Source organism: Ceratotherium simum, chromosome 14, assembly GCF_057802395.1.
Source record: "Ceratotherium simum simum isolate JZ-2026a chromosome 14, ASM5780239v1, whole genome shotgun sequence".
NCBI classification, from domain to species: Eukaryota; Metazoa; Chordata; class Mammalia; order Perissodactyla; family Rhinocerotidae; genus Ceratotherium; species Ceratotherium simum.
Genome location: NC_141913.1, coordinates 19,421,530 through 19,448,376, shown reverse-complemented (window position 1 = coordinate 19,448,376; position 26,847 = coordinate 19,421,530). Strand labels below are relative to the sequence as shown.

Below are 26,847 nucleotides of genomic sequence, written 5' to 3'. Positions count from 1 at the left end.
AAACAAAAATATCAAAGTCCAGGGTTAAACTTCTGCACATTTCAAGCATGTTTCCAGGGATATGAAATTCAAAGCGTCATCAGTGGCATGACTGACACAGAGAAAAATCTTTAAAGAGTGGCGGTAGTTCTTGAATAATCTTCTTAACATAGCCTCCAACATCGTAGATGGGATCCTGTGAAATGTAGAGAATCTGGCAAATGTAATTGTATGCTGATAAATTGGATTAAAAAATAAAAAGTTAGTCATGCAGAATTGGTCTTGAACAGTTCCATTATTCTGTTACCATGTACCTCACTAACCACTTTAAAAATGTCTTCACTAATTGTTTATATTTAAATATATTTGCTGGGCCGACCCGTGGCTTAGCGGTTAAGTGCGCTCGCTCCGCTGCTGGCGGCCCGGGTTCGGATCCCGGGCGCGCACCGACGCACCGCTTCTCCGGCCATGCTGAGGCCGCGTCCCACATACAGCAACTAGAAGGATGTGCAGCTATGACATACAACTATCTACCGGGCTTTGGGGGAAAAAATTAAAAAAATAAAAATAAAAAAATAAATAAATGTATTTACTTAGAACATTTGGAAGACATAACCATGTAATAAAACTATTACCATGGTGTCCCCCTGTCCTCTACGTCGCTAACCCCCAACCCACAAATCACAAAGGGAGGAATTCTTCTTGTTTTCCTTTGTACATGTTAGTGAATGAATTTTTTGTCACCTTGGTTTCTTTTCAGTATTCCTACTTCACAAAATTCTTTAAAAATGTTCGAGGTTCTCGTGTAGCAGAGAGAGAAAACTCTCCACAACAACAACAACAACAACAACATCATAATAACAGCTAACGCTTGTCTTGTGGTGAATCAGGAATTATTTTTAAGTCCTTTCTATACTTCACAGCAATCCTGTGAGGCCAGTACTCTGTTGTTATTATTATTATTATTATAGAGGAAGAAGCTGACGCACTGACGAAGTTGGATAGCTTGTCAAGGTCACACAGGTAGTAGGGAGCAGAGACAGGATTTAAACCTAAGCAGGTTGGCTCCAGATCCCTCATTCTTAACCACTACACACATTCCTGCCTTTATTTCCATAAAGAATGAGGGGAACAAGCATATTATAAAGTGAAAGGAGGTTTTCAGCTTTGTTGACTGCGGTTGATAATCTACTTCACAATATTCTCATTCTTACTGGATTCTGACGATGGAATATCTGGAAGGGAAAAAAGGAACAGATGGATGCTTTGGGGGAAAACACCCAATTGATTAAATTTAAGAGTTTATGGTAACCCACAGGGCCTAGGTTTTAGCTAGGCAGTCTTCAGAGCCAGAAAGAAAAAATAAATATTCTGTTAGGTATGGGCTGCTTTCAGATGTGAAATTTTTAGCCAATAATCATAAATGATCTTGATCAGGAGGAAGATGGAGAGGCGGGGAGTTTGAAGAGTCCGCTGTGGCTTCAATGGAATATTTAAGAGCTTGGACTTAGGAGTGACTTGGAGGAAATTGGAAAGCAGAGCCAGTGACAAAGGATGACTATAAAAAAAGAAACATGATAACGGGAACCTAAAAGAGTAGCGGACTCAGGGCCTTAAAGATGACAGTATTGAGACTATGGAAAAATTTTAACGAGAACAAAAAGCAATGTCACTGCGAGTTAAAAACCAGAACAGATGGACTAATCCTAACAGGCAAGCAGAACTCCTCAACTCCTATTACACTTCTGTCCTTTTTAGACAAGGAGGTCGATCTTCAGCCTGGGAAGAGTAGAGCAAATACTTGTAAGAGGAAATTGAAACTCAAGATAGGTGAGCTGATTGTGTGAAGAGCGCAGAACAGCATTAAATGCGTTCAGATCCTCAGCATAAATTTCGTCCTGGTGGGCCGAGATGCCTTGCTGACTGCTTGTAATCTTTGAAGAATTATGGAAAAGAGACTTACTAAAGGATTGGGGCTAGGATAACGTCCCAATTAAAAACACAACCAAAAAACAAAATCAAGAAGGTGTGGTTTTCAAACAAAAGAGAGAGCCCGGTGCTGACCTGGGGCCAAATTTTCAAACTAGTAATTACAAAAGGATGGCTTGCTGTTTCAATTTTCAGATGTGCACAGTAACTAGGAGACAGCATGGAATTGTTAAGAACAGAAAAAATAATTGTTTCTTTATTCCTTTCTGTTGTTGCTAAGTTATTCAACTTGAAGACTCGGCAGAAAGGTAGGTATGCTGTGTCTGGAGTTCAGAAAAGTTTGGGGAGGGGGAAGATACGGCTGGATGTGTGGCCACCACAGGCTGCACAGGCACTTGTTAAATATACTGACTTATGCACCACATCTCTTAAGATTCTGTTTTAGTGAGTCTTGGGTTGGGACCTAGGAATCTGAATTTTAGACAGATGTCCCCGATGACTTGTTATGCTGAGCAAGTTTGGGAACTCCCTGGGCTGTATGACAGACATACCATGAGTTAGATTCATGTTGTCAATCGTAGTGTTAATGCTGCTATTACTGATAGCTGATACATTGAATAACCATGTGCCAGACACTATCCTGACTGCTTTACACATATGATCTCATTTAATTCTCACACCTGCCCTGTGAGTGAGTGCTGTCTTTACTATACATGTTGTATTGTTCACATGAGGGAACTGTGACTTCTCTGAGGTCTCACAGATAGTAAGTGATGGGCAGGGTTCAAACTCTGACAGTCTGGCATGTGGCAAGTCTGTGCTCCAAACTACTCCATGGACAGCATCTCTTAAAAGCCTGGTTTATGACTCTGGGTTGGTGGGAAGGGCAGTGTCTGGGCATGCGTCACACCCTGTCTTTGGCATCTGAGTAGCATCCTTATGAAGTCATTAGGATGTCTCATTAGACCTTCTTGATACAGAAAGCGGGGAGGAATGACTAAATCTAGTGGAATTATTAATTTATCGAGATCAAATCTTGGAGGCTTAAATGTAATTTCTTCCCCCAGGGGCTCCAAATCAGCAGCAAAGATGCTGGAAGCTGTGACTTAACAGTTGCCTGGTAAAATAGATCGGCGTTGTTTGGCTTCACTACAAGCTCAGTATAAATCAACAGGGCCTTTGTCCATGCTGCACCTTCTGCCTGGAATGCCCTTTTCCACTTCCTCCTCTTTCTCCTGGCAAATTTTTAATCATCTTGAAAGACAGAGCCTAAATGTCACTTCAGCTATGGAGCCTTCTTTGATTTCTACAGGCAGATTTATCATCCCATTCTTTCTGCTTCTTTAGCACTTTGTTCCTGACATTATAATTTTGCGATTATCTTTCTTAGTTTGTGCCACCCATGTCACTCAGCTGGAAACATGGGGGAGGGCATCATTTCCTCCCTCTGTCCCTGCCACTGTGAGTCCCTGCCCTCACTGAGCCCTATCAATTTTAACTGTCTGCATATTGATACAATCTGCCCCTTCCTCGTTCCTGCAGCCACTGCCTGATTCAAGTCTGTGTCCTAACTTATCCCCCAGCTGTCACTTGTCACCCCCCCCAAACTTTTCCCACGAAGCATCAGAGAATTTTCTATCAAGTAGGATCTCCCCGTGCTTAAAATCCCTGCCTGGCTCCCCAGAGCCAACAGGATAACCCCAAGCCCCCAACCATCTATGATCTAACCCAGTCTAACTCTCCAGCCTCAACTTTTGACTTCCTGCCTTGCTTCTTGGACTCCAGTGACACTGAACTCATTGTAATTCCCTAAGCAGTATGCTGTTTCTTGCCGCCTTGTTCCAGCTCAAGCAGTGACCGCCTGGGATGGCTTCCCCGCCAACCCCCACCGCCTGGCTACTCCTGGGTTGTACTTGGGAGGCCCCCAGACTCCTGCCCTGGGCCCCCCTCATGCCCTCTGCATCTTTCTCCCTCCCAGTCGCTGCTTTCTATTGCAGTCACTTCTCTATTTTGCTCCCGCATTAAACCTTGAATCTCTTAAAGGCAGAGGCCGTGTCTGGTTCTGTTTCTAGCGGCCAATGGACACTCAGTACGTGTTTCCTGAAAGAATTGTACTGTAATTATTTGTTCTACTTTGAAAGACTATAGAGAGAACCTTGCTTCTTCCTCTTTCTGGATGTGAGGTCTTGAGTATTTCACGTCTGAGTGAGAATCTATTCGCTCCTTTGCACAACGTGGATAATTTCACCCCCCTCAAGGGGCTGTTGTGAGAATTAAGAGAGAGAGCGATATTTCATAAAACTTAACACACTATTCCAGGGGTCTGCAGGCTACAGTCCTGATCCCCATTTTCATATGGGCAAGAATGTTTTTCACCTTTTTAAATGCTTAAAAGCTTTTAAAAAATCAGAAGAAGAATATTTTTGACACTTGAAAATTAAATGAAATTCAAATTTCAGTGTCCATAAATAAAGTTTTATCTGAATGAACAGAGCCACGTTCATTCATTTCTGACGGTCTGTGACTGCTTTTGTACTGCAGCAGCAGATCAGCAGAGATCCTGTGGCCTGCCAAGCCTCCAGTATTTACTGTCTGACCCTTTATAGAAGAATGTTCACTGACCCTTACGTTACTCAAATATTAAGAAAATGCACGTGATTCACAGCCTCCTCCTTGCACCGCAGGGAACATTCTGAGGGGAGGGTTCCTTTCTTTGAACTTCTGGAGCCTCATCCTGGGCCTGGCAGCCTAATCAGTTAATGTTGGGGGTGAGCCACACTGGCAGGGTTTTGGTTTTCTGAAAAGGAGGATGTTCCAGAAAGAGTTTAGTGGGCTGTTTGAGGAGATAATGGGCTTCCCACTGCTAGGGGTGCTAAAGGGTAGGTGGACACTCGTTTTTCGTGGGTTGCTGTAGAACAGGGTGTCTCACCCTTGGCCCTATTGACATTTTGGGCTGGATAATTCTCTGTGGTGGAGGCTGTCCTGTGCAGTGTGTGATGTTAGCAGCGTCCCTGGCCTCTAGCCACTAGAAGCCATGAGCACCCACCTCCTGACTGCAGCAACTAAATGTGTGCAGACATTGCCAGATGTCCCCTGGGGGCAAAGCCACGCCGGGTTGAGACCAATTGTAAACGTTCAAACATCAGCTATGGGTTAAACTAGAGAACTTTCAATGTCCAAAAAGCTATAGCCATCAGAGGCTGCATGAGTGGAGTCAGCTTCCCTGGGTGGATCTTGTCACTGGCTCTCTGGGCTCCTCCAGTCTCAGACCTAGTTCAGCCCCAGCCTTGTAGGGTTGCATTAGATGAGATATTGATGTACCAGCACAGTGCTTGACGTGAAGTAAGCCTGAAATATCTCCAGTTTGGAGAGTCTGTTCATTTCAGTGCTTCTTGTTTGTTTTTTGAACATGTTAATTTTGTTATTTTTGGACTGAGTGTTAAGAGAGGAAATTAATAATAAATTAATAGGCAAAAATATCTATTTTAATAATTTTATGGAGCCTGGTTTTAAGAAAATGCATTATAGAATAATAACAGCATGTTATTTTGTGGATCCGTTTTGTCTTGGGGAAGAATAATTTAGAAAAGTTTGAGCTGTTTAAAACAAATTTGAAAGTCTCATAAAGTAATACATGACCCCCATGGGTTTTTAATACTGGTCGCCGGTATTTGTTGGAGATGTGCTTTGCCAACATAGTTTCAGGAATTCTCACAGCCACTCCATGTAGGTGGGTCCCCTTTCCTAGATGAGGAGAATGAGCAGAGAGGTTGAGGAAGGGGTAGCACGTTGAGGACAGAGGTTCCCTTTTCTGAAATAAGGTGGAGACGGAAACTCAGAAGTGAACATTCACAGTATGACTGATGGACTTGATGTGACCTTGAAATCCCATTCCTGTGGGTTTGAGTGAGGAGCACGTTGGTGCTTATTCCCTTACCTTAGGACAGATCCACTAGAAAACATGACAGTAGTGGTGGAGTTAAAGCAAAGATGACAGTGTTCCTCTGCTGTTTAGACTTCATTGATCTCTGGGTGCTTACCTGTAGCACTGCATGCTGCCGTGACCTGAATGCCCAGGTTGGAATGTGACCCTGATTTACTGCATGCCTCCCCTTGTTTGCCTCTGATCTGCTGCCCCTGCTCTGTTCCCACCTACCCCTCTGGGTGGGAAACTGCCTCGGCCTCCCACTGTAGAAGCCTGGACTGGAGGTGAAGAGGCCCACCCCTAACCTATCTGTGGGACACAGATTTACAGCACATGGGTCCCTTTTATATAGTGAACTGGGGAGTTCCCTTTATTTGTTGTGGTTAGCTAAAAGCAAAAGCTTTCACTTACTGAGTGCTTGCTTTGTGCCAGGCCCAGGGTAAGTGCCTGGAGATTTACAGCTGGCAAGTATCGAAGTATCGCCTGGTAGCCCAACCTTGACGGGTGGAAGCCCAACTTCTTACTTCTCAGTTAGTCCCTAATGTTTTCTCTTTCTTATTATGAAATATGTAGAGCATACAGGATATATAGGGAATAATATAATTTGCACCCATGTGCCTACGCACATCTTCACATTTTACCGTTCACTTTAGATTCCTTTTGAAAGAAATGAATTACTACAAATAAAATCAAAGCTACCTGTATGATCCTTCATGTCGCCTTTCCTGTCTTGCCCTCCCCTGGAGTAGCCACTATCCTACACTTGGTGTTTATCACTGCCTTGTACATTTTTATGCATGTCAATAATGTTACATTATCTTTTGTATTTAAACTTTATGTATAAAAATGGAGTCATCAATCATGCCTTTTATTTTTATTTTTTTTGCAAGATTCACACTGCAGTGTGCTTTGTCTCGAATCTAAATTTGGAATGTTGTCTAAATAAATTTCTGAACTTACTAAAAATAATAGTCATCCTAGCTTGATTTATAATTAAATTTCTCTTTCAACTTTGCATGGAAGTTAAAGACACTGACTGTTTGTTTGTTTGTTTTGAGATGTAACCCTGTGGGTAAATGTAGCTCCACTTCTTCCATTTTAATGTTGTTGAGCGCTCCTTTCTTTGTCTATGTGAAAGTATATTAGTCCGTTCTCCCGTTGATGGCTGTTCGGACAGTCTCCAGGTCCTGCGGCTATAACCACGTGGCGGTGAACATTCCCGCACGTGTCGACTGGGACGCCCAGGGGAGAGTTTCCCTAGGAATATACCTACCGTGTGGAATATGTCCACATTCGTCTTCACTAGAATTTCCAGATTGCACTTGCATGTGACTGTACGAGCTTCCACTAGCCCCTTCGTAAGGGGTTATCCTTGTATATATCCTGTATCCTTGAGTTGATACAATCCTTTCTTGTACATAACAGACTTGCTAATTTGATGGATCTGAACTAATATCTCACTGTTGCTCCTAATGCATTTTTGAGATTGAATACTGTGTGATATTTAACAAAGTCCAAATTGACTTTTTTCTTTACTTTCTCGGATCTGAGAAGAACAGTTTAAGTATTGGTTAGTCTGGATTTTTACGACTTTAGTATTTGCAAAACTTCACACACACAGTCCAGGTGGTCCTTTGATTGCGAAGCTGCACTGTATCGCTGCATTCGGACAACTGCTTTCAAGGTCTCTGTTTCTGGGGCTTCCCTTTCTGCGTCCTCCCAATTTCGGATTCTCCTCACCAGTGCAGACTGCTCCCAATGCAGGCCCTGCAGCTGTGAAATCCCTCCCTCTGGCAGGCTCTGTCCACTCTTCCTCCTCCTGTATTTGGATCCTCAACAGTGCAGGGTGAAGTTTCCTATAATTAATGTAAATGCTGCACAAGTGCTACTGAGGGGTAATCGTCTTGTGTTGATGTCAATAGGGCTGGAAGAAGTAGTGAAACTAACTTGGAGGGGTAGCTGGATCGTACTTGGTGTGACTGAGTTTTAAGCACCCTGGGTAGTTAACTGTGTATGTAGATGATAGAGAGGAAGATGGCAAGAGATAGTTACTTTCTAATTTTCACATATAAAAAGGAAACATAATTGTATTCATCTTTATTTATATTTTTAATGGATCCCTGCCCTTCATATTAGAGAAATATATACTTTTGGTTGACTGATTTTACTTCGTATAAAATACTTTACATCCTGCAGTAAGTATATTGCAGTTTTGTTGTTTAATTAACAGGCTATATTGAAACAAACTTCATAGTCAGAGAATTAGATGGGAATATAAAGATCTATATACTTGAATGTATACATTTTTCTTGACAAGTTAAGTTAGTGATGGTGATTTGTGGAGCTTAAAAACTGTTTGGCTGTCCCTCATCCCGAGGTCCACTTGATCATTCCTCAGTCACAATGACCATTTTAATGGAAATGTTCAGCCCTTAGAAGAACCTAGAATGTGTATTATTTAGATTTGCCTGGACAAGACAAGTGGGATTTGTTTCTTCTACTCCAGTTATCAAAAAGATTAACCCTTTGCCCTCTACATTCTAATTGTAACCATTCGGAAACAAAGGAGTTGTTTGTACAAGATAGTTGGGAAAATGAGGCTTTATGCCAAATGGAATGTTTCTCCGTTGAAGGAGGTAGCAATCATTGCACACGTTTTTTTTTCTTGTGTTGCAGGCGTTTGTAGAGACTTCTGGTGAAATCGCATTATGCAAGACTGGATTTCCTGAAGATGTTTACAGTGCAGTCTTATCACAGGACGTGCATGAAGGACAGCCTCTTCTCAATGGTACTATCTCAAAAGATGTATTTGTACATACAGTGTCTATGCGCTTGAAACAAATTAGCTATTAAAAGGTCTCTAAGTCATCTCTACTGTATAACCAGCATGAATTTTTCACAATCACTATAATGAGACTGTGGGGACTTTATTTTAGGATTACAGAAGAGCTCATGAATCTCTTATGCACATAACTGGAAGGCTCCTGATCTCTTGAAAATTTTAGATTTATTTTTAATTTATAGTGGAAACCATTACACAACGAATTAAAAATTTTTTTTGCATGCATTGTGCTTATTTTGAAGAATAATATTTAGCAAACATCTGATTCTATTGGTTTTAAAAATTATTTACGGCAAAAATCCACTTCGTGTTTTGAATTAAAGAAATTACTATAATATTATCTTTGATAAAACATGTCAAACTTTAATGTTTAGCTAAATTATAATGAACAGATTTGGCAGGTAAAGTCTTGAGGCAGGAGCATGAAATCCGTATTTTTGTTATGACATTGTTTATAGGAATTACTAGATAGCTAATTTAGTTGTAACATATGTGAATCTCAAATATAGACTCATCTCCTATTTAAATATGGATCAGGTTCATTATAGTTATCATGTGAAAACTCTTGCCAATAAGTCTAGATAAAATCCGAAATAAAACTTGAGAATCAAAAGCAAAATTGAAAGCCCCTTCCTTTACCTCTAATTGAAAGCAAATAAAATTTTGGTTAGTAGTATTTTCACGGACTTATTTATCATTACACAAATTGTCATTGAAATGGGAAAGCAAGAATTGATTAGTAAGTTGTATTTAAATTCTAATTCCTCACAAATCGGGCATATCTCTGAGGCTGTTTTAGAGAGCTGCTTTTAGAAAATCTGTGCAACTTCAACTAATTAATTTACACAGGGCTCTACCGCACAGCCTTAATTGAAGTGTCTCTGCAGCACTGACAAGCCTTAGTGGTGCAATACTTAAGAATACCATAGCCGGAGGACTTCGAAATGTAAATGGCCTCTTAGCTACTAAGGTTCTTTGGTGCAGATTATCATTTTATTTTCATTTCTATTCTAATTGTGATTTGCTCACACCCATGTGATCTCTCTGAAGTTGATTTTTTTAAAGACATCTTCCTGTCCCTGCCTCATTACATGGTATTTTAATAAATAAACGTCAAATCAACATTTACTAGTCTGTCCTGACACTGAATTGCTATCTCATCTAGTGGGTAATAGTTGACATGATATAGGTTTAACTCAAATCAAAGTGTATAGATTAATGTGAGTCTTGGAGTTCTTCTGTACATTTGTCATTTTTTTTAATCTGTAAATTATTATGTGGCATCCTAGGATCTATGTGATCTGTAAATATTATTTTAATACTGAAAAAATATTTTGATATGATTCTATAGAATAATTCAGACAGATAAAACATATCATTGAAATTTGTTGCGTTTTTGCCATTTACTTGTGAGATTCATTTTTAAATGGATAATTCCTTCCCCTAGTCTTTTCCTAGTTGAAATTTGCTGGTTACAGATAAACACGTGGTCTGTCACTAGAAACCATTGATATGAAATGCATTGGCATATTGAATAGTTTTGAAAATGAAAGTCTGTTTTCAATTATTAGATAATTCTCATGACAGTAGAAATTGGACAGTTGCTTGCCAGTCTCTTTTTAGTATAACCTGGAAACTTGGGATTTGGCTAGAGTTGTAAATATGAAAGATTGAAAATACTTTTGACTTTGTGCTCTAGCCATCACTGAGAGAAATGTGTATGGTAGTCTCTGGTAGAATTTCTACAGTTTGGGTATGGCCAGTTGTTACTATTTTTATCTTTTGGCTTTTTTTTAAAACTGTTTCTCTCATCACCCATCATTACTTTTTTTCTTTATCATTCATAGAATATGTTAAAGGACACCAGCATCTTAAAGCTTAAAGTATAAAGTTCAAAATATTGATTAGTAGAAAATAATATTTTTGGGAGAAGGAAGAAAACTTACACAGGCTTTTGTGAAACATCAACATTCCTTTTTACAAGAACATTGTCACCAGTTATGTTTCTCTTGGAGAACTGTTACCTAGAAGAATTCTAGATTTTTACCTTTTATATGTTTTTGGAGTTTGTAGTGGGATGATAATCCAAAGGTGCATCTATAGACTGAACCCAGATACCGTGCCATAATTATGTTCATGAATTCTGTGTACTGTAGTACGTCCATTCACCTTGTATTACTAGAGCTGAAAGGATCTATTGCTAGGCCAGCCTGACTGATGACTTTTGCCATGGTTTTGTAATGTATAGTGTTTAAGGAGAGAAGTAATTGTACATAAGAAACATGCAACAGTTTTCCAAGGCATTTGCCTCATGGCAAGTTCTACCATATTAAGATTGACTTAGAGTCCAAGATCTTGTTGAAAGCATAACTCCCAACTCTTGATACTTCCTTTAATTTCCCATTGATGACGTTTGGGGAGAGGAGGACAGTAGTCACCAGTATGTATAGTATGGTTTCATAGGATACATCCCTGACACACCAGACCTTGTACAAAAGTTTAACATTTTGATGTAGAGGTGCTGTGAATGCTGATTATTTTTCAAACAACTAAGCCACATAATCTTTGTGATGGTGCTTGAAAAACATTAAGCATTAGATGAAGATACAAGGTGGTATTTAGTCATGTTAGAAAAGCTACGTAGAAGAAGCATGAAGTAGAGCATTCCCTTCTCCCCATCCCTCTTTTGTTTTTGCTATTGTAATGAATTTTATAGAAAGAGTGGACCCAATGAACTAGTTATATCTCTCCAGTTTCTCTTCTGGTTTTCATCAGTGTGTGTTTTGTAAAGTCATAAAGAGGGCAAAGGTATTTTGTGATCAACCTTTACATTTCTTGTTATATCATGTTGAATATTTCCACTCTTTTGAAAATAGTTCAGTATATAAAAAATGGCTATAAAGGCCTTTGTTCCATTTTGTTAGCAAAATTAGATTTTGCTTAACTATGCCTCTATTTTTGCACTTACAGGTTGTTTCCAATTTTTCTGTCTTATATATAGTACTGCTATGAAGACTTTTTTTAGAGAGCTTTGATTTTTCTTTAGGGATATTTTCTTTGAGGATTTGTGTTCAAAAGTAGAATTATTAGGCCAAAGGAATGTAGCATATGACAGTATTTTTTTTTTTTCATTTTTGTAGGACTCTTCTTTACAGGGCTAAAAGTATGTTAGTTCTTTTCTACATCCTCATTACCATTTAGTTTTATAATGTTTTCCCTTTTCCTGTTTCCCCTCGGGTGAAAAACATTCCTTTTTTATCCTGTGGTATTCTCTGTGTTTGCCTTTATAAATTAAGATCAATTTTAATATGTTCAGATAGTCATTTTTACCTTGTATTTTTCTATTCTGTTTTAAAAGCATTTATTACCAACCTGCTCATTTTACAGATAAGCAAGTTAGAGCTCAGAGAGATTAGAGGCTTTTCCTATGATTATACAGCTCTTTCGATTGTTAGCTACAGATTTGGAATTAGAACCCCGGTTCCCCCGTTCCTAATTTTGTGCTGCTGATGGTGATGATTAAAAAAACCCTTATGGAATAATGCAGGGAAGAGTGAGGGCTAATGGGAGCTAGCCCAACTGTGCAGGTGTCTTGTGACAGGTTTATCTTAGCGCTGGTCTTCTTTATTCCCCACTTATCACCATGACTTTGGTGTTACTAGACATATTTGGGAATTCTTGACTATCAGGCAAACAACCCCCCCATAATTAAAAAATATCTTTCAATTATTGTCACCATGAGTATTTTGCACATACTTGTTTACAAGCAGAAAAATTTAGGGCTTTGGAAAATAATATTTAGTCTTTAATATTTAACTTTTGCTCCACTGAAGTAGAAAAATCTCTTGTGGTCGCACATTACTTGAAAATAAAATAACTGCAGTCATAAATTTTCATTCTGTCTCCAGCAGTGTACCTGACACTAGGAAATAGCAACCACACTGTGACACGGCAGAGAGGATCTAGGCTGCTTTTAGTGTGGACGTCAGAGTGATTTTCTTGTGTGTTTTGCATTGGTGGTCTGCATGCTTAGACATTTCACTAAGTAAACTCCTCCAACTCTGGTCAACATAAATAGCAACCTGCAATTACCAAGAATATTTTCAGTAATCCATTCATACTCACCAACTCTGGGCAGTGCATGATGATTATTTTCAACTAGACGGAATTTGATTTAGATTAGTTTACTTACTGATTGAGGCTGGTCTACAATAACATGCTCGGAGGAAGCTGCAGTATCGTATCTTTAGATAACAGTACTGAAATATTTTTTATTAGTTTAGTAGGACTATACAACTGCATTACTTTTTTAGTAATATGAGTATTTTTGTATGACATGTGTTACTGAGTTGGGAAGCCATATTATTTTAAGCAGTTCTGTTGTGTTCCAGGCTTGTATGAATTTGTTATGAAACCTTGGCTTTTGTTTTAATTTTTTTTAATTTTTATAAATCTTTTTTGTTATTGAATGTGTAAATGTTTTAAAATATTTGAAAGGTAGGTTTATAAACATCTTGTTTATAAAGTCGGCCAGCCCCTTGTACTTTACGGATTTGCAGTTGATTGTGGGAAAAGGCACGAAGTACTGAGATTGTTCTCTTGGATATTGATGACAAGCTCTCAGGAGTTGCAAATGAAACACAGCCATGTAGATTCTCAGGGGTGGAGAACTTTTTTTATACTTTATGACAGTTTTATTTTTTTTAAAGAGCAATTAGGTATATATAATAAGATCAAAATAAGAACTAAGAAATTTCATCCTTATTTTCATAATCATTTAGACTTTATTTCAGACTTAGAATTTTTTATATCCGTTTTCATATATTTTAAGTTCAGCTTTCTTAATGCAGTGCTGCAAACCAAGATAAGCCAGTTTGGGTGGTCTCTCTCTTTTTTTTTTTTTTTAAATCTTTTTGCAGTTCTTCACAGCCATCAGTAGTTTGGAGTGGCTGAGGTCTGCTCTCTCCCAAACTAGCAGTCAGATCTGCATTAAAGAAAGTAAGTCACAGTTCACATATGCAGACCTATTAGCAAGCAGGTACCCGAATGGTTTAAAATCTGTCCTTCTAAGATCAGAGAGCCCTTTCTCTCTGTTCTTTTAGGCTCTTTAGTAAGCATCTACTGGGGAGTAGAAAATAAACACAATAAATAAGTAAAATTTACTGTACATTAGGTGGTATAAATGCTACAGAGAAAAATAAGGTAGAGAAGGGAAAGAGGGAGAATGTATAGTTCTGCAGTTTAGATAGGATGGTCATGGGAGGCTCATTGCATAGGAGACATTTGAGTAAGAACCGATGTTGGTGATGGTCCAAGAGCTACAGATATCTAGGGGAGAAGCATTCAAAATAGAGCAAACAGCAAGTGCAAGAGCCCTGGGGCAGAAGTGCATCTGGAATGTTGAAGGAACAGCAAGGAGACTGGTGTGATGATAGTGGAGAGAGGAAGGGGCAGAGTAGGAGGCGATGAGGTGAGACAAGGCTAGAGCAGTAACAGGCCACGGTGTGTGGGGCCTTGTAGACCACTGTAAGGACTTTGGCCTTGACTGTGAGGAGTAAAAAGCTATTAGAGGGCTTTCAACAGAGGAAATACATGATCTGACTGACAGAATAGTATCATTCTGGCTGTTGTGTTGAGAAAAACCAAAGGGGATAAGAGAGGAGGAGGAGACCAGTTAGGAGGCTGGTGACAATCTAGGTGAGAGAAGATGGTGGCTTGGACCCAGGTGGTAGCAGTAGAGGTAGGAGAAAGGTTCACATCCTGAATATTTAAAAAAATAATTTATTGAAGTGAAGTTCACATAACATTAAACATTTTAAAGTGAACCATTCAATGTAACTTAGTACATTTTAATATTTTGTAACCACCACCTCTATCTAGTTCTAAATCATTTTCATTACTTCAAAGTAAAACCCCTTATCCATTAAGCATTTTCTCCCAAATTCTCCCTCCCCCAGGTCCCACAACCCTTTTGTGTCTGGCTTCTTTCACTTAGCATAATGTTTTGGAGATTCATCCAAACTGTAGCAGTTATCAGTACTTCATTCTTTTTTATGGCTGAATAGTATTCCATTATATGTATGTATGTATGTATGTATGTATGTCTGTGTATAGTTTACAATTTGTTTGTAAACTATTTGTTTACCCATTCATTAGTCAATGGATGTTTGGGATGTTTTCACCTTTTGGCTATTGTGAATAATGCTGGTATGAACATGTATATACATGTACTTTTTGTTTTTTTTTGTGAGGGAGATCAGCCCTGAGCTAACATCCATTGCCAATCCTCCTCTTTTTGCTGAGGAAGACTGGCCCTGAGCTAACATCTATTGTCAATCCTCCTCCTTTTTTTTTTTTTTTTTGTTTCCCCAAAGCCCCAGTAGATAGTTGTATGTCATAGTTGCACATCCTTCTAGTTGCTGTATGTGGGACGCGGCCTCAGCATGGCTGGAGAAGCGGTGCGTCGGTGCGCGCCGGGGATCCGAACCCCAGCCGCCAGTAGTGGAGCACGTGCGTTTAACCACTATGCCACGGGGCCAGCCCTACATGTACTTTTTTGAGTACCTGTTTTCAATTCTTTTGGGTATATACCTGGGAGTGGAATTGAGGGGTCATATGGTAATTCTATGTTTAACTTTTTGAGGAACTGCCAGACTCTTTTCCACAGCAGCTGAACCATTTCACGTTCCCACTAGCAGTATGCAAGGGTTCAAATTTCTCCATATCCTCACTAAAACGTATTATTTTCCATTTATGATTGTAGCCATTCTAGCAGGTGTGAAGTGGTACCTCCTTTGCATTTCCCTAATGACTGCTAATGTGGAGTATCTTTTCATATGTATCATTTGTATATGTTCTTTGGAAAAATGTCTATTCAAATCTTTCCCCCATTTTTTAACTGGATTGTTTGTTTTTTGTTTTTGAGTTGTAAGGTTTCTTTATATATTCTGGATACTAGCCCCTTACCAGAGATATGATTTGCAAATATTTTCTCTCATTCTCTAGCTTGTCTTTTCATTTTCTTGATGATGTCCTTTTATGCACAAAATTTTTTAACTTTAATGAAGTCCATTTTATCTGTTTTTCCTCTTGTTGCTGCTGTTTTTGGTGTCATATCTAAGAATCCACTGCAAAATCTAAGGTCATGAAGATGTACACCTATGTTTTCTTCTAAGATTTTTATGGTTTTAGCTCTTATGTTTAGGTCATTGACCTGTTTTGAGGTAATTTTTGTATGTGGTGTGAGACAGAAGTCCAACTTCATTCTCTGAGTATGTTTTGACAATAGAACTGAAAGGATTTGATGGATTGGATGAGTGGTGTGAAAAAAGAGGAGTCAAGGATGACTCCATGATATTTTGTCCGAACACTGAGAAGGAGGTTAGTCACTGTGATGGGGAACATCAGGAACTTGGTTTGAATCTGTGGAGATGAATATCAGAGATGTCAAGGAGACATTTAGATATGGGTTTGGGGTTCAGTGGAGTGGGCTGGGCTGCAGAGTGGGGAGTGCTAAGTGTATAAACAGTTAAGTAAAGCCATGACCCAGGGTGAAATCACTAAGGAGCGAGTGTGAGGAGGAGAAAACCAAAGAAAGAACAGAAATGGTTTCACATTGAGCCTTTGAGCACTCCAGTGTTAGGAAGTCAGGATTAAGAGGCGGAATGGAGACTGACTGGGGAGGCAGGAGAAGAATCAGTATGGTGTGGTATCTTTGAAGGCAAGTGAGGGAGTGTTGTAAAGAGAGGGAGTGATCATCCGTGCCAAATGCTACTGAAGGGTCAACCCAGATGAGGACAGAGAATTCACCATTGACTTCACAACATGGAGGTAACTGGTGTCTTTATTTGGGTGTGTTCAACAGTCAGGTGGAGGAGGAAGGCTGGATACAAATTCAGTTCTTTAAAAAGGGAGAAGAGAAATTGGGTGGTTTTGGAGTTGGAGAGAGAAGCAGGGTCAATAGAGGATTTTTTTTTTTTTTGTGAGGAAGATTAGCCCTGAGCTAACATCTGTTGCCAGTCGTCCTCTTTTTGCTGAGGACGATTGGCCCTGGGCTAACATCTGTGCCTATCTTCCTCTATTTTATATGTGAGACACCTGCCACAGCATGGCTTGATAAGTGGTGCGTAGGTCCGTGCCCCGGATCTGAACCTGTGAACCCCAGGCCGGGGAAGTGGAGCTGGTGAACTTAACCACCCCACTACAGGGCCGGCCCCCCAAGGGTATTTTTTAAAGATGGGAGTAACATGTTTGCATGATGATGGCAAAGAATCCAGTAGGGAGGGAAAAACTGATGGTGCAGAAGAGAGGAGATAATTGCTAGGACAATATCGCGGAGTGGACTAGAGAAATGAGATCAAGTGGGACTTAGAAATCTGTATTTATAACACGCTCCACAGATGTTTTTATGTACCTGCATTTGGGAACCACTCTAACACATTTTGTTGAGTCACTCCTAAAATGGTTTAAAATCCTTCATTTCAGCCTAATGATTTTATGTCAGCAGAAGGTTTTCTCTGCAGAAACTGCAGATAGGTAAAAATGAAACCCTTGTGGTGTTCGGGGATGTAAACAGTGTTTTCATTGCTGTAGCATCCTTGACAGATGGTTATCCAGTTTCTGCAGGAACACCATTGCCACTCTCTCCCCCCGAATGAGGAGGAGATCGCTGCCTTACAAAGTCTGCTCCATCTTTGGAGAGCTCTAACTGTTAAAAAGTCATTTCTTAAAAAGTTTTACTGAAGCATATGTTCCTAAAATTTGTACCCACTGGTGCCGGTTTCATTTTTTGGCACCACACACAGCGGCAAGTATATTCTCTTATACCCTGAGGTCGTTCATTTCATCATTTCTCATTCAACAAGTATTTTTGAGCATTTGTCATATGCCAGGCCTTTTTCAAGAAACGGGGCAATGGTGGTCAACAAGACAAGCAAGTCTCCGTAGTAGGAACTTGTACTTAGAGATCCTTCAAATACCTGAACATAATCACCTGAGCTCCTTAAATCTTCTCTGCCGCAGGCTAAACATCAAACAGTTTCTTCAGTGGTTGAGCATTCTGGTTTATTCTTTACTTTCAAATAGAAGAAACTGAGGTGCCCTCCACAACTGAACTCCTCCCGTCTGCGTCCTGCCCATTCTGCAGAGGCTCCTTTTTGCCTTTGATGTGGATACAGTGCTTCTCCTAGTGCAGCTCGAGGTGGGATTGGCATTGTTTACCGCTGCATCGTTCTGTTGGCTCCCGTTAATGGCCGTGGTTAACTCAGACTCCTGGGTGTTTCTCAGATGAACTGCTTACCATCTTGCACTTGTAAAATTGATTTTTGAACTCACATGTTAGACTTGTAAGTTGATTTTTTTCAAAAAGGCCCTAGCTTCAACACCATCTGAAGACCCCACAGGCAACCCAAACACAGTTACCCCGGGAATCAATGCTAGTACTTATTTTAAATCCTCATTTGAACAAAGGGGTATATGGTAACATTTACAAGTTTAGCTGACATAAACCATCAAATTGATGGAGTAAACCATACACACACACACACACATACATACACACATAGATACACACACACACACACACACACACTCTCTCCTTAAATCATTAAATGACCAAAAAGTAGTGGTTGATGAATTTCAGTCTACAGGAACTTCAAGACACATGTTAAGACTATATTTCAACTCAATACCTATGATTTTCTTAAAATAGCATTTCTGAACGTCATGGAATGGAGAAAAGGCCTGTTGCAGATATATGAAGGTATAAATAACAGGAGATTTAGATCATCCCAGTTGCTACTGTTTTAGATTTCTGTTGAAAAATGAATTTCATTCATTATAGCAAAAAATAAACATTATCTGTTTTCAGGAATGCACATGTCTTATGAAAGCACATCTATAGCTGTTACAAAGTCTCCATTTCATCTTGAGGACTTGTCTGTCAATAGATGATTGTCCCGTAAACTGACAGAACATAAAGATGAATCCTTTATGGTGTTCAGAAATAGCATTATTTTTTCTTTTTTTTTTGGCCTTCGGTAAATGTATGTTTTGAACTGTGTCTCTGTCAGGGTCTAAAGTTTGCTTCTTTAATTGTTCCTCCTTGAATCTTTTATAGATCATTCTAGTTGGGATTTGCTCATTGTAAAAGGGAAAGTCACTGACACTTTGATCTATTATTTTTCCTTCTTCAATGTGGACTAGGTTCCTTTTATGGATGTTTTGCTTGGCTGTTATTTTGAAAAAAATGTCTTTTAGGCTTTTTTCCCAAATGGAATCATCTCTGATGCTGATATGCATACTCTGTGTTGTATCGAGAATGAAATTGAGAATGCCAACCACTTTTGAAGACGTGGGTCTTTACACCAGGCGTGCGTCCTCTGTGCCTCACTAGAGGAGCCAGTCACTCTTTGTGATAATGTGCCATTTCACCTCGGTTTAAGATTTTCAGTAGTATGAGGAATTATCCCTTTAACATATGAATCATCAAATTTTAATTGCTCTGCCTTTTAAATTGACTGTTACATGATTCTGCACTGTGTATATGCTTTTATTCTTTCCAGTTTAACTTTTGTTCCTAGTGTCTATATTAAAAAGTACAGGAAATAACTCTTCCAAAGTTCTCTTATTTTAACTTTATTTATTTATTTTTTGGTGAGGAAGACTGGCCCTGAGCTACCTTCCGTTGCCAATCTTCCGCTTTTTGCTGAGGAAGAGTAGTCCTAAGCTAACATCTGTGCCCATCTTCCTGTATTTTTTGTATGTGGGATTCTGCCACAGCGTGTGTAGGTCCGTGCCCTGGATCTGACCTGTGAACCCCGGGCCACCAAAGCGGAACGCGCAAACTTAACCACTGTGCCACCAGGTCGGCCTCTTCACGTTATTTTTTTAAACCAATATCATTGGTTTTCAGATTTTAGGGTGCTTGAGAGTTACCCTGGGAGAGCTTGTTAAAATGCAGATTCCTAGAACCCGTCCCAGATTTTAAGGTCTGGGTCCTAAGAATATGCGTTTTTACAAGTGAACTCCAGGTGACTCTAATAAAGGTGGTCTTCCACCAGACTTACACAGTTGGCCTTAGTATGTATTTCCACAACAGAAACAGATCATGTTCAGTTATGTTTCCTCTGGGTTTGGATAATCAAACGCTATTCATCTGGATGGATTTTGGAGGTGTCGTACAGTCATACGTGCATAATGTTTCTGTCAAGCACAGACCACATACCTGACGGTGGTCCCATAAAATTAGTACCATATAGCCTAGGTGTGTAGTGGGCTATACCATCAAAGTTTGTGTAAGGGCACTCTGTGATGTTTGTACAACGACGAAATCACCTAATGACGCATTTCTGAGAACATATCGCTGTCATTCAGTGACGCACAACTGTACTTTGGAGGTTCTATATTACCTCTTCTTTCTTGCTTTTTTATATAGAAGCCGATTTTCTGTCTTTGGACAGATTACCCGCATCTAAAATAGATATTGATGAATATTATGTTAACAATTGATTAGAATATATCTGTATACACTGTTACTACATTTTCTTTTGTTTTTAAACATCTGAATGTTTATTTCACCAGATGCTCAAATAAGGCCCCTAAAAAGTTCTCATATAAGTGCTAATAAATTGAGATTAAGATTCTTCACTTACGTGGTAGTAAAAAAAAAAAAAAAATTACAGCAAAGAAAATGGCGCATAAGTTCTACTTCCAGTTAATTCCTAGGGCTGAAATCTCTTCCTTTCTGGCCCCTTCATTTACTTACTGATGTTGTGGTCTAACCAAGGGCATTGCTGTCAGAGGGACCCTATACTTTTTCCTCTGACATCACCTGGCCTTCCTGATGTTCTTTCATTATTGATGCTTGACTTTATTTAGCAGTTTATTGAATTACCTTTCCAAACCCTACAAATAAGGGCCAGTTCATTATTACCTTGTATTTCATTTCACAAGTTCACTTTAAATTAAGTATTTTCAGATTAGTAGATATGAATTTAAGGAAGTGTTGATAACGGAAATTCTCAGAGCCTGGGGAGAATTTGTGTTCTGTACATTCATTCAACAAATATTTGTTCTCTGTTGTGTGTAAGGAAGTCACTATGCATTGCCTGGGAAGATGCCAGTGCCCAGCTAACACTTATTAGCTGTGGTGGTAGGGAAAATAGTTGTAATTTGTGGTAATCATTTAAATTATAAATGTTTCTTTGCAGAATTTCTGTGTGGTTTTAAAGGCCAAAAATAATGGGCCACCTTAATGAACTAATCAGAGAAAAATCTCAGCAGAGCCGAATATTTGTTCTTCTAATTCCTTTGTAAAATTAAATCCTGCAGATTTTCACATTATGCATATATGTAATTATTCCTTCAGTTCAGTCACTTAGATCTGCTATGGCATCTTGTGTTGACTTGTCATCTATTCTATCAATGCAGAAGACATTTATTAAAGCATCTTGTTGCATTTATAGTGTAGGAAAATGGTCCCTTATGGGGTAATCTCACACAACTGTTCAAACTGATAAAGCCCCAGTATGATATTGTCACTCCACTAATGATTAGCAAATTAGTAGATAGCATGAATTCTCAACCCGAATTAGTGCCCCGTTCTCAGAGGTTTAGTAGTTTTATATTTAAATGTTCTAATTGTTTAACCCATCACAAATAATAATTGTAATTTATTATTTTCCAGGCAACCATTTAAATAAAGTAGGCAGTTAAGAATAGATGCATCCTTTGTTTTACTGATTATTGATGTATAATGCCTGGTGGTCACAACGTGGACATTTCAGCAATACTACATTGAAATTTGTAAAAGCCTTACTTTCGGCATTCAGATTGGTTATTTGTAAATGTTTGTTATATTTGCATAGCATTTTATGCTTCTTGAGCGATTTTATAAATTTTATTTTAGCTGCCCCAGACTCTATGAGTCAAGTAGGATGGGGGTGGGGAGCATTTCTCTTTTCACATAATGAAACTGATTTCCCAGAGGTGAAGTGATTCACTTAGAATCATAAGATTAATAAGTGGCTGAATGTGGTCTGGATGTTGTTTTCTGATTTCTGTCCATTGTGCAGAGTCCTTTCCCTCTAGCCCATGAGGTCAGTGCTTCTCACAATGGCTGCTTCTGAAGGGGATTTGGTGCACCTTCCACTTGCTCACACTGCACATGCCATTACTCACTTGCTTGTCTGGGGTTTTAAAATCCGTGTTGCCAGTCAAGGTACACGTTCATTTTCCCGTCCTTTTTTTTTCCAAGAATGATTACAAAACCTTGCTCCCTTTCCTTGAGATTCTAGTAAGTGCATCTAGAGTTCTCAGTTCTTTGGTCCTGTTGCGCCACCTTTTTGAACTCTGATGGGTTCTCAACAACTTTTAGTTCTGTTTTTTGTTGTTCTTTTCTTGGGGGAGCATGTAGTTTGTATCATCACCATCTACCCAGCATGCTTTAAGCCTGGAATGTTTTCTACTTGAGAAACAGAAATTTATTTCTATGGAAGATGATAGAAGAAAAATGTAGCTTTCATGAAGCAGCATCTCGGTTTTACCAGATACAGTGGCCACAGTTAATTGGGCACAGATACAAAGGTGAATCCTCTTGTTTGCCCCGGAATACTAGGTGTTAAGATCTAGCATATGAGAGTGCTAGAGAGCAACAGAAGACTGCATACAAACAAGAGATGTCATGGATCAATAGTGATAATACATTTTTTACTTATCAAATGACTTGTATGTGCCAGGGCCGTAATAGAAATTATCTTTAGTCATTAACATGGTCCTGCGAAAGTCGTAATCCTGTGTTACAGGTAAGGAAATTTAGATGTAAACAGTTTTAAAGTGATTTACTCAAGGCATACATACCATTAGCAAGTGGTGGCCTGGGAGTTGAACCCTGGTCTGTGAGATTTCCATTTCTGTGCTCTTCCTCATGAACCGTGCTGTCTCCATAGGGTGTGCCTGAAAAATGCCTCTAAGTGAGGGACCAGATTGAGCAGGGATGACTTACTGGAGAAGGCAACTGAGCTGCACTTTGGAGAATGGCAGTTTGGGTCGATAAGGAGGAGAGATAGATAAGAAGTGTGTGTGTGAGATCAGATTGATGTGGGAGGAACATTTTTGTTGGAGAATACTCCCACAGATGTAGAGTGGTGGGACCAAATCTTGATCTTTGAGTGCAGAGTGAGGGATTGAGTTGGCTGATGGGCGTGGGAGTCATCTAGAGCTGGGAAGGAGGCAATTATGGATTCTGGAGAGGACAGGATGGATGAAGTTTAGTTTAAAGGCAGTACACGGTAGGTGAATAAGGTTTTATGTGTAATCAGTTGTGTAGTGAACTTCATGGTGGCCTCCCCTGAGATCCCTCCCTCAATTGCTGTTTGGGTATTTACTCTCAGCTGCCCCATGCAGTCCATAGATTTGGGAGAAGTTTAATCCACCTCTGGTTGCAGGGAAGATGCATCATAGTCCTATTCTTCTGACTGCGATGGAACCCTTTGGACCAAGGAGGTGAAGTTTAGGGAAATATTGCTCCCTCTCAACCTGTCTGTGTCTTTTGCCCCTTACTCCCCGAGTCCCCCCACCTCCTTCCCTTTCCCTCTGTGGTTCTCTCCCTCCCTCGTTGGGGATAAAGAAGCAAATACTCTCAACAGTTCCTGTCAGTCATCCACTTCTAGGCAGAGTGGAGAGAAACCTGGCCTTTGATGCAATTACTGAACTGCTGAATTAATATAATCCTGAGCTTTTCCTATCCCCGGGCTTCCGGTCATGTTGGTTGATAAGCCCCATCGATTGTGTAAGAGACCATGAGATGAGTTTTCTGTTACGTGTGGTGAGTTGCATTCTAACTGATAGTGGGTCTTACTGAAGGTCTTAGTGAGGATGAGAGCACAGGCTTCGTAACTTCGGGGGGATGAGAAGCTGGGTTTACTTGGTTGTGGCCAGAAATGGGAAGTATCAAGGTAGAGATATGAAAGGTGTTGCTTTGATCACAGGTCTGTGCTTTTCTGCTATGGTGCCAAGATGTTGGTCAGCTCTATGAGGTGGGGACTGTCTCACTTATTTAGCCAGTACCCCCAGTTCCTAGCACAATGCCCGGCAAGTCCTGGTCTTAATACTAGTTGATAGATTAAATGAATGAATGAGTGTGAACAAAAGTTTGGAGATTTACTGAGAAACAGGAAATGAGGTCAAGGAGAGTTTTACGGGAATAGTATGGACATTTTTAAAAAATGAAGTAGTTAGTAATTTAGAAGGATGAAAATGGGATGCTAGCTTGTGAACTGGTGGAAAGCGTTTGGGCGAGAGGAAAATTTAACTAAGCTGTAGGGTCACACTGTTGCAGGCCATAAACATTGCTTTAGGTACAGTTTCTTCTCTACATTATCCTTGATTTTTTTCTTCTCTCTAAATGGCATAATTTTTTTCTAAGTTTCTTCCAAAATATTTTGATTCTCTTGTAAGAATGTATTGTAAAATGGAGAGTACAGAAGAAAAATTAAGTCAGATTTTTCTGGGTCAGATCTTACTGGAAAATCACCATGGCAGTGATTGATGTGCTATGTGAAGATTCTATCAAAGTATTCCTGTAAGCTGCCTAGATTGAAGTAAGGAGGTGTCATTAAAAACCCACAGTGTGCTTGCATAGGGACCTTGCTATGATCATCTTTATTTCTGTGGCCTCTTTTCTTACAAAGTAGGGAAGCAAAAGTCATTCAGAATATTAGATTTTTAAAAATTGACAGAAAATTCACTTTTCGAGAAATTCTTTTTTCTTTAGTTCTGTCTTAGTCCATTCAAGCTGCTATAACAGAATACCATAGACTGGTGGCTTATAAACAATGGGAATTTATTTCTCACTCTTCTGAAGGCTGGGAAATCCAAGATCAAGGTTCTGATGATTCGGTGAGGGTTCTTCCTGGTTCATAGACAACTATCTTCTCACTGTGTCCTCACATGGTGGAAGTGGTGAGGGTCTTTCTTTTAAGGACACTGATCCCATCATGGGGGCTCCACCCACATGACCTAATCACCTCCCAAGGGCCACACCTCCATATACCATCACATCAGGGCATAGGTTTCAACAAATGAATTTGGGGGGGGACACAAATACTCAATCTATAGCAAGTTCCTAATAGAAAATAGAAATTTTGGTATTTCTGAAAAAATTATGACATATTATGTAATCCTAGATTTGTGACCAGAGCAGAAGAAACTTAAAAGGAAATTATCACTTTAAAATGCTGTAGAACTCAGAATATCTTATTTGAGCTTTTTTGTGTAGGTCATTCTGTCAACAAATTATGTGGGATAGCTGGTCCAAAATAATATTTGCTTTCTCAGATTTTTGGAGCTATTTTTTGGTTGTATCTCTAGTTATGAGGAAATGGTGTAAAGAGCTGTTTTTAAAAAATAAAGATTCCATTGAATGGATGAGTGTGTGTGCGGAATGGATGAGTGTGTGTGCTCATGTATGTGTCTTATTCTAAATTTTTAGTTCACTCTTGAAGGGAGCTCGTCAAAATTTGGATTATTGAAGCCTCAGCATTCCCGTGGAAATGTAATCCTTTTACTACTCTAGACTACTTTAAAACAGAGGTTTTGCTCTCACAGTCTAACTCCACTTTGGAAAGTCTTGTCAGCATTACAGCTCCTTGTGCCCCGAGGAGGTAACAACTTCAGTGCTGGTGACAGCACCCAATCCTCTGCTCCAGGGCTGGAGACAGAGCCCAGTCCTTTCCTCCAGGGCTCCAGAAGAGGCCTGCTCTGCTGCTGTGCTCTCATCTTCATGCTCTCCATTTTCTCAGGACCTGTACCAAGTAATTGTGCCTTACAGACCCCAGCTAGGCTTGGTGTGATTACTTCACAGGCGTCCTGTTTGGGGTGGATGTATACCCATGTCTTTCAGAGCAGTAGTTTTCAAATTGTTATGACTGGGAAACATTATCAGAAATAAGTTTTACATCACGATCCTCTTATTTATTTATATATATTTCACAAGATGATAATACACTTAGCCTTGACTGAGATGTACTCCATTTTCCATTCCATTCCAAATTATACTAATAGTCTGTTGTTATCTGCAGTTTGGAAAGCATTGCATTCGCTTTGCTTTCTAGGGCTACTCAGCCCCAGAGTCTCCGTAAGTGTTTCTGTCTCTTCTCCAGCAGAAATGGACCTCTGATGACTGGCCGTGACTTCCCATGCCCATGGATGCTCTGTTAGTGTTAATGTAATTACAAAATGATCATAATGCTTCTGACTAGTGTTTATTGAACACTGCGTACCAGATATGAAGCTGTTTTATGTGCATTAGCGCCTCTTTGTCTCACGATCATCTTCTGGGTGTGAGCACTGTGATTGTATATGTATTTTACAAATGAAAAGAAAGGTCATTATTCTGCCAAGAAAGTAGCAGAGCAGAGGCACTATGCTTAATGCCATTTTATTCCAAAAATTCTGCTTTTGACCTAATAATGCTTTCTTTATGCAGTTCTAGATGTCCTAAAAATGGGTAATAGGATAGGTATATAAATTATGATTGCTGACATAAAAAGTAGACTTATCCTTCAGTTTTCATGAGTTAATAGTTTGTATTTTTCAAGTTGTGGCCAGGACTAGAGTCTAACTGATATTCATCTGTTTCACAAATCATTGGCTGGACTTTCATTAAGAAAAATAAAGTTTTGGGTCGGGCCGGCCTGGTGGCTTAGCAGTTAAGCGCGTGCTCCGCTACTGGTGGCCCGGGTTCGGATCCCAGGCGCGCACCGACGCACTGCTGCTCGGGCCATGCTGAGGCCGCGTCCCATGTACAGCAACTAGAAGGATGTGCAACTATGACATACAACTATCTACTGGGACTTTGGGGGAAAAAAAAGGAGGAGGATTGGCAATAGATGTTAGCTCAGAGCCGGTCTTCCTCAGCAAAAAGAGGAGGATTAGCACGGATGTTAGCTCAGCGTTGATCTCTCTCACAAAAAAAAAATACACAATCCTTCTGAGAAATAAAGTAACTGACAAATTTAAAAAAAAAAAAAGAAAAAGAAAGTTTTGGGGCTTGCCCGGTGGCGTAGTGGTTAGGTTCGCATGCTCCGCTGCGACGGCTGCCAGGGATTTGCGGGTTCGGATCCCAGGCATGGACCTAGGCACTGCTCATCAAGCCATGCTGTGGCAGCATCCC

At 39.7% G+C, this 26,847-nt stretch overlaps 1 protein-coding gene across 1 annotated transcript in view; it reads left to right on the top strand.

The window, feature by feature from the left end:
• Nucleotides 1-26,847, top strand: part of CDH2 (cadherin 2) — a 210,081-nt gene that overhangs the window by 21,020 nt on the left and 162,214 nt on the right. Inside the window, exon 2 of the mRNA XM_087439098.1 lies at nucleotides 8,510-8,621. Coding sequence (XP_087295224.1) covers nucleotides 8,510-8,621 — 112 coding nt within the window. The remainder of the gene's footprint in view (nucleotides 1-8,509; nucleotides 8,622-26,847) is intronic.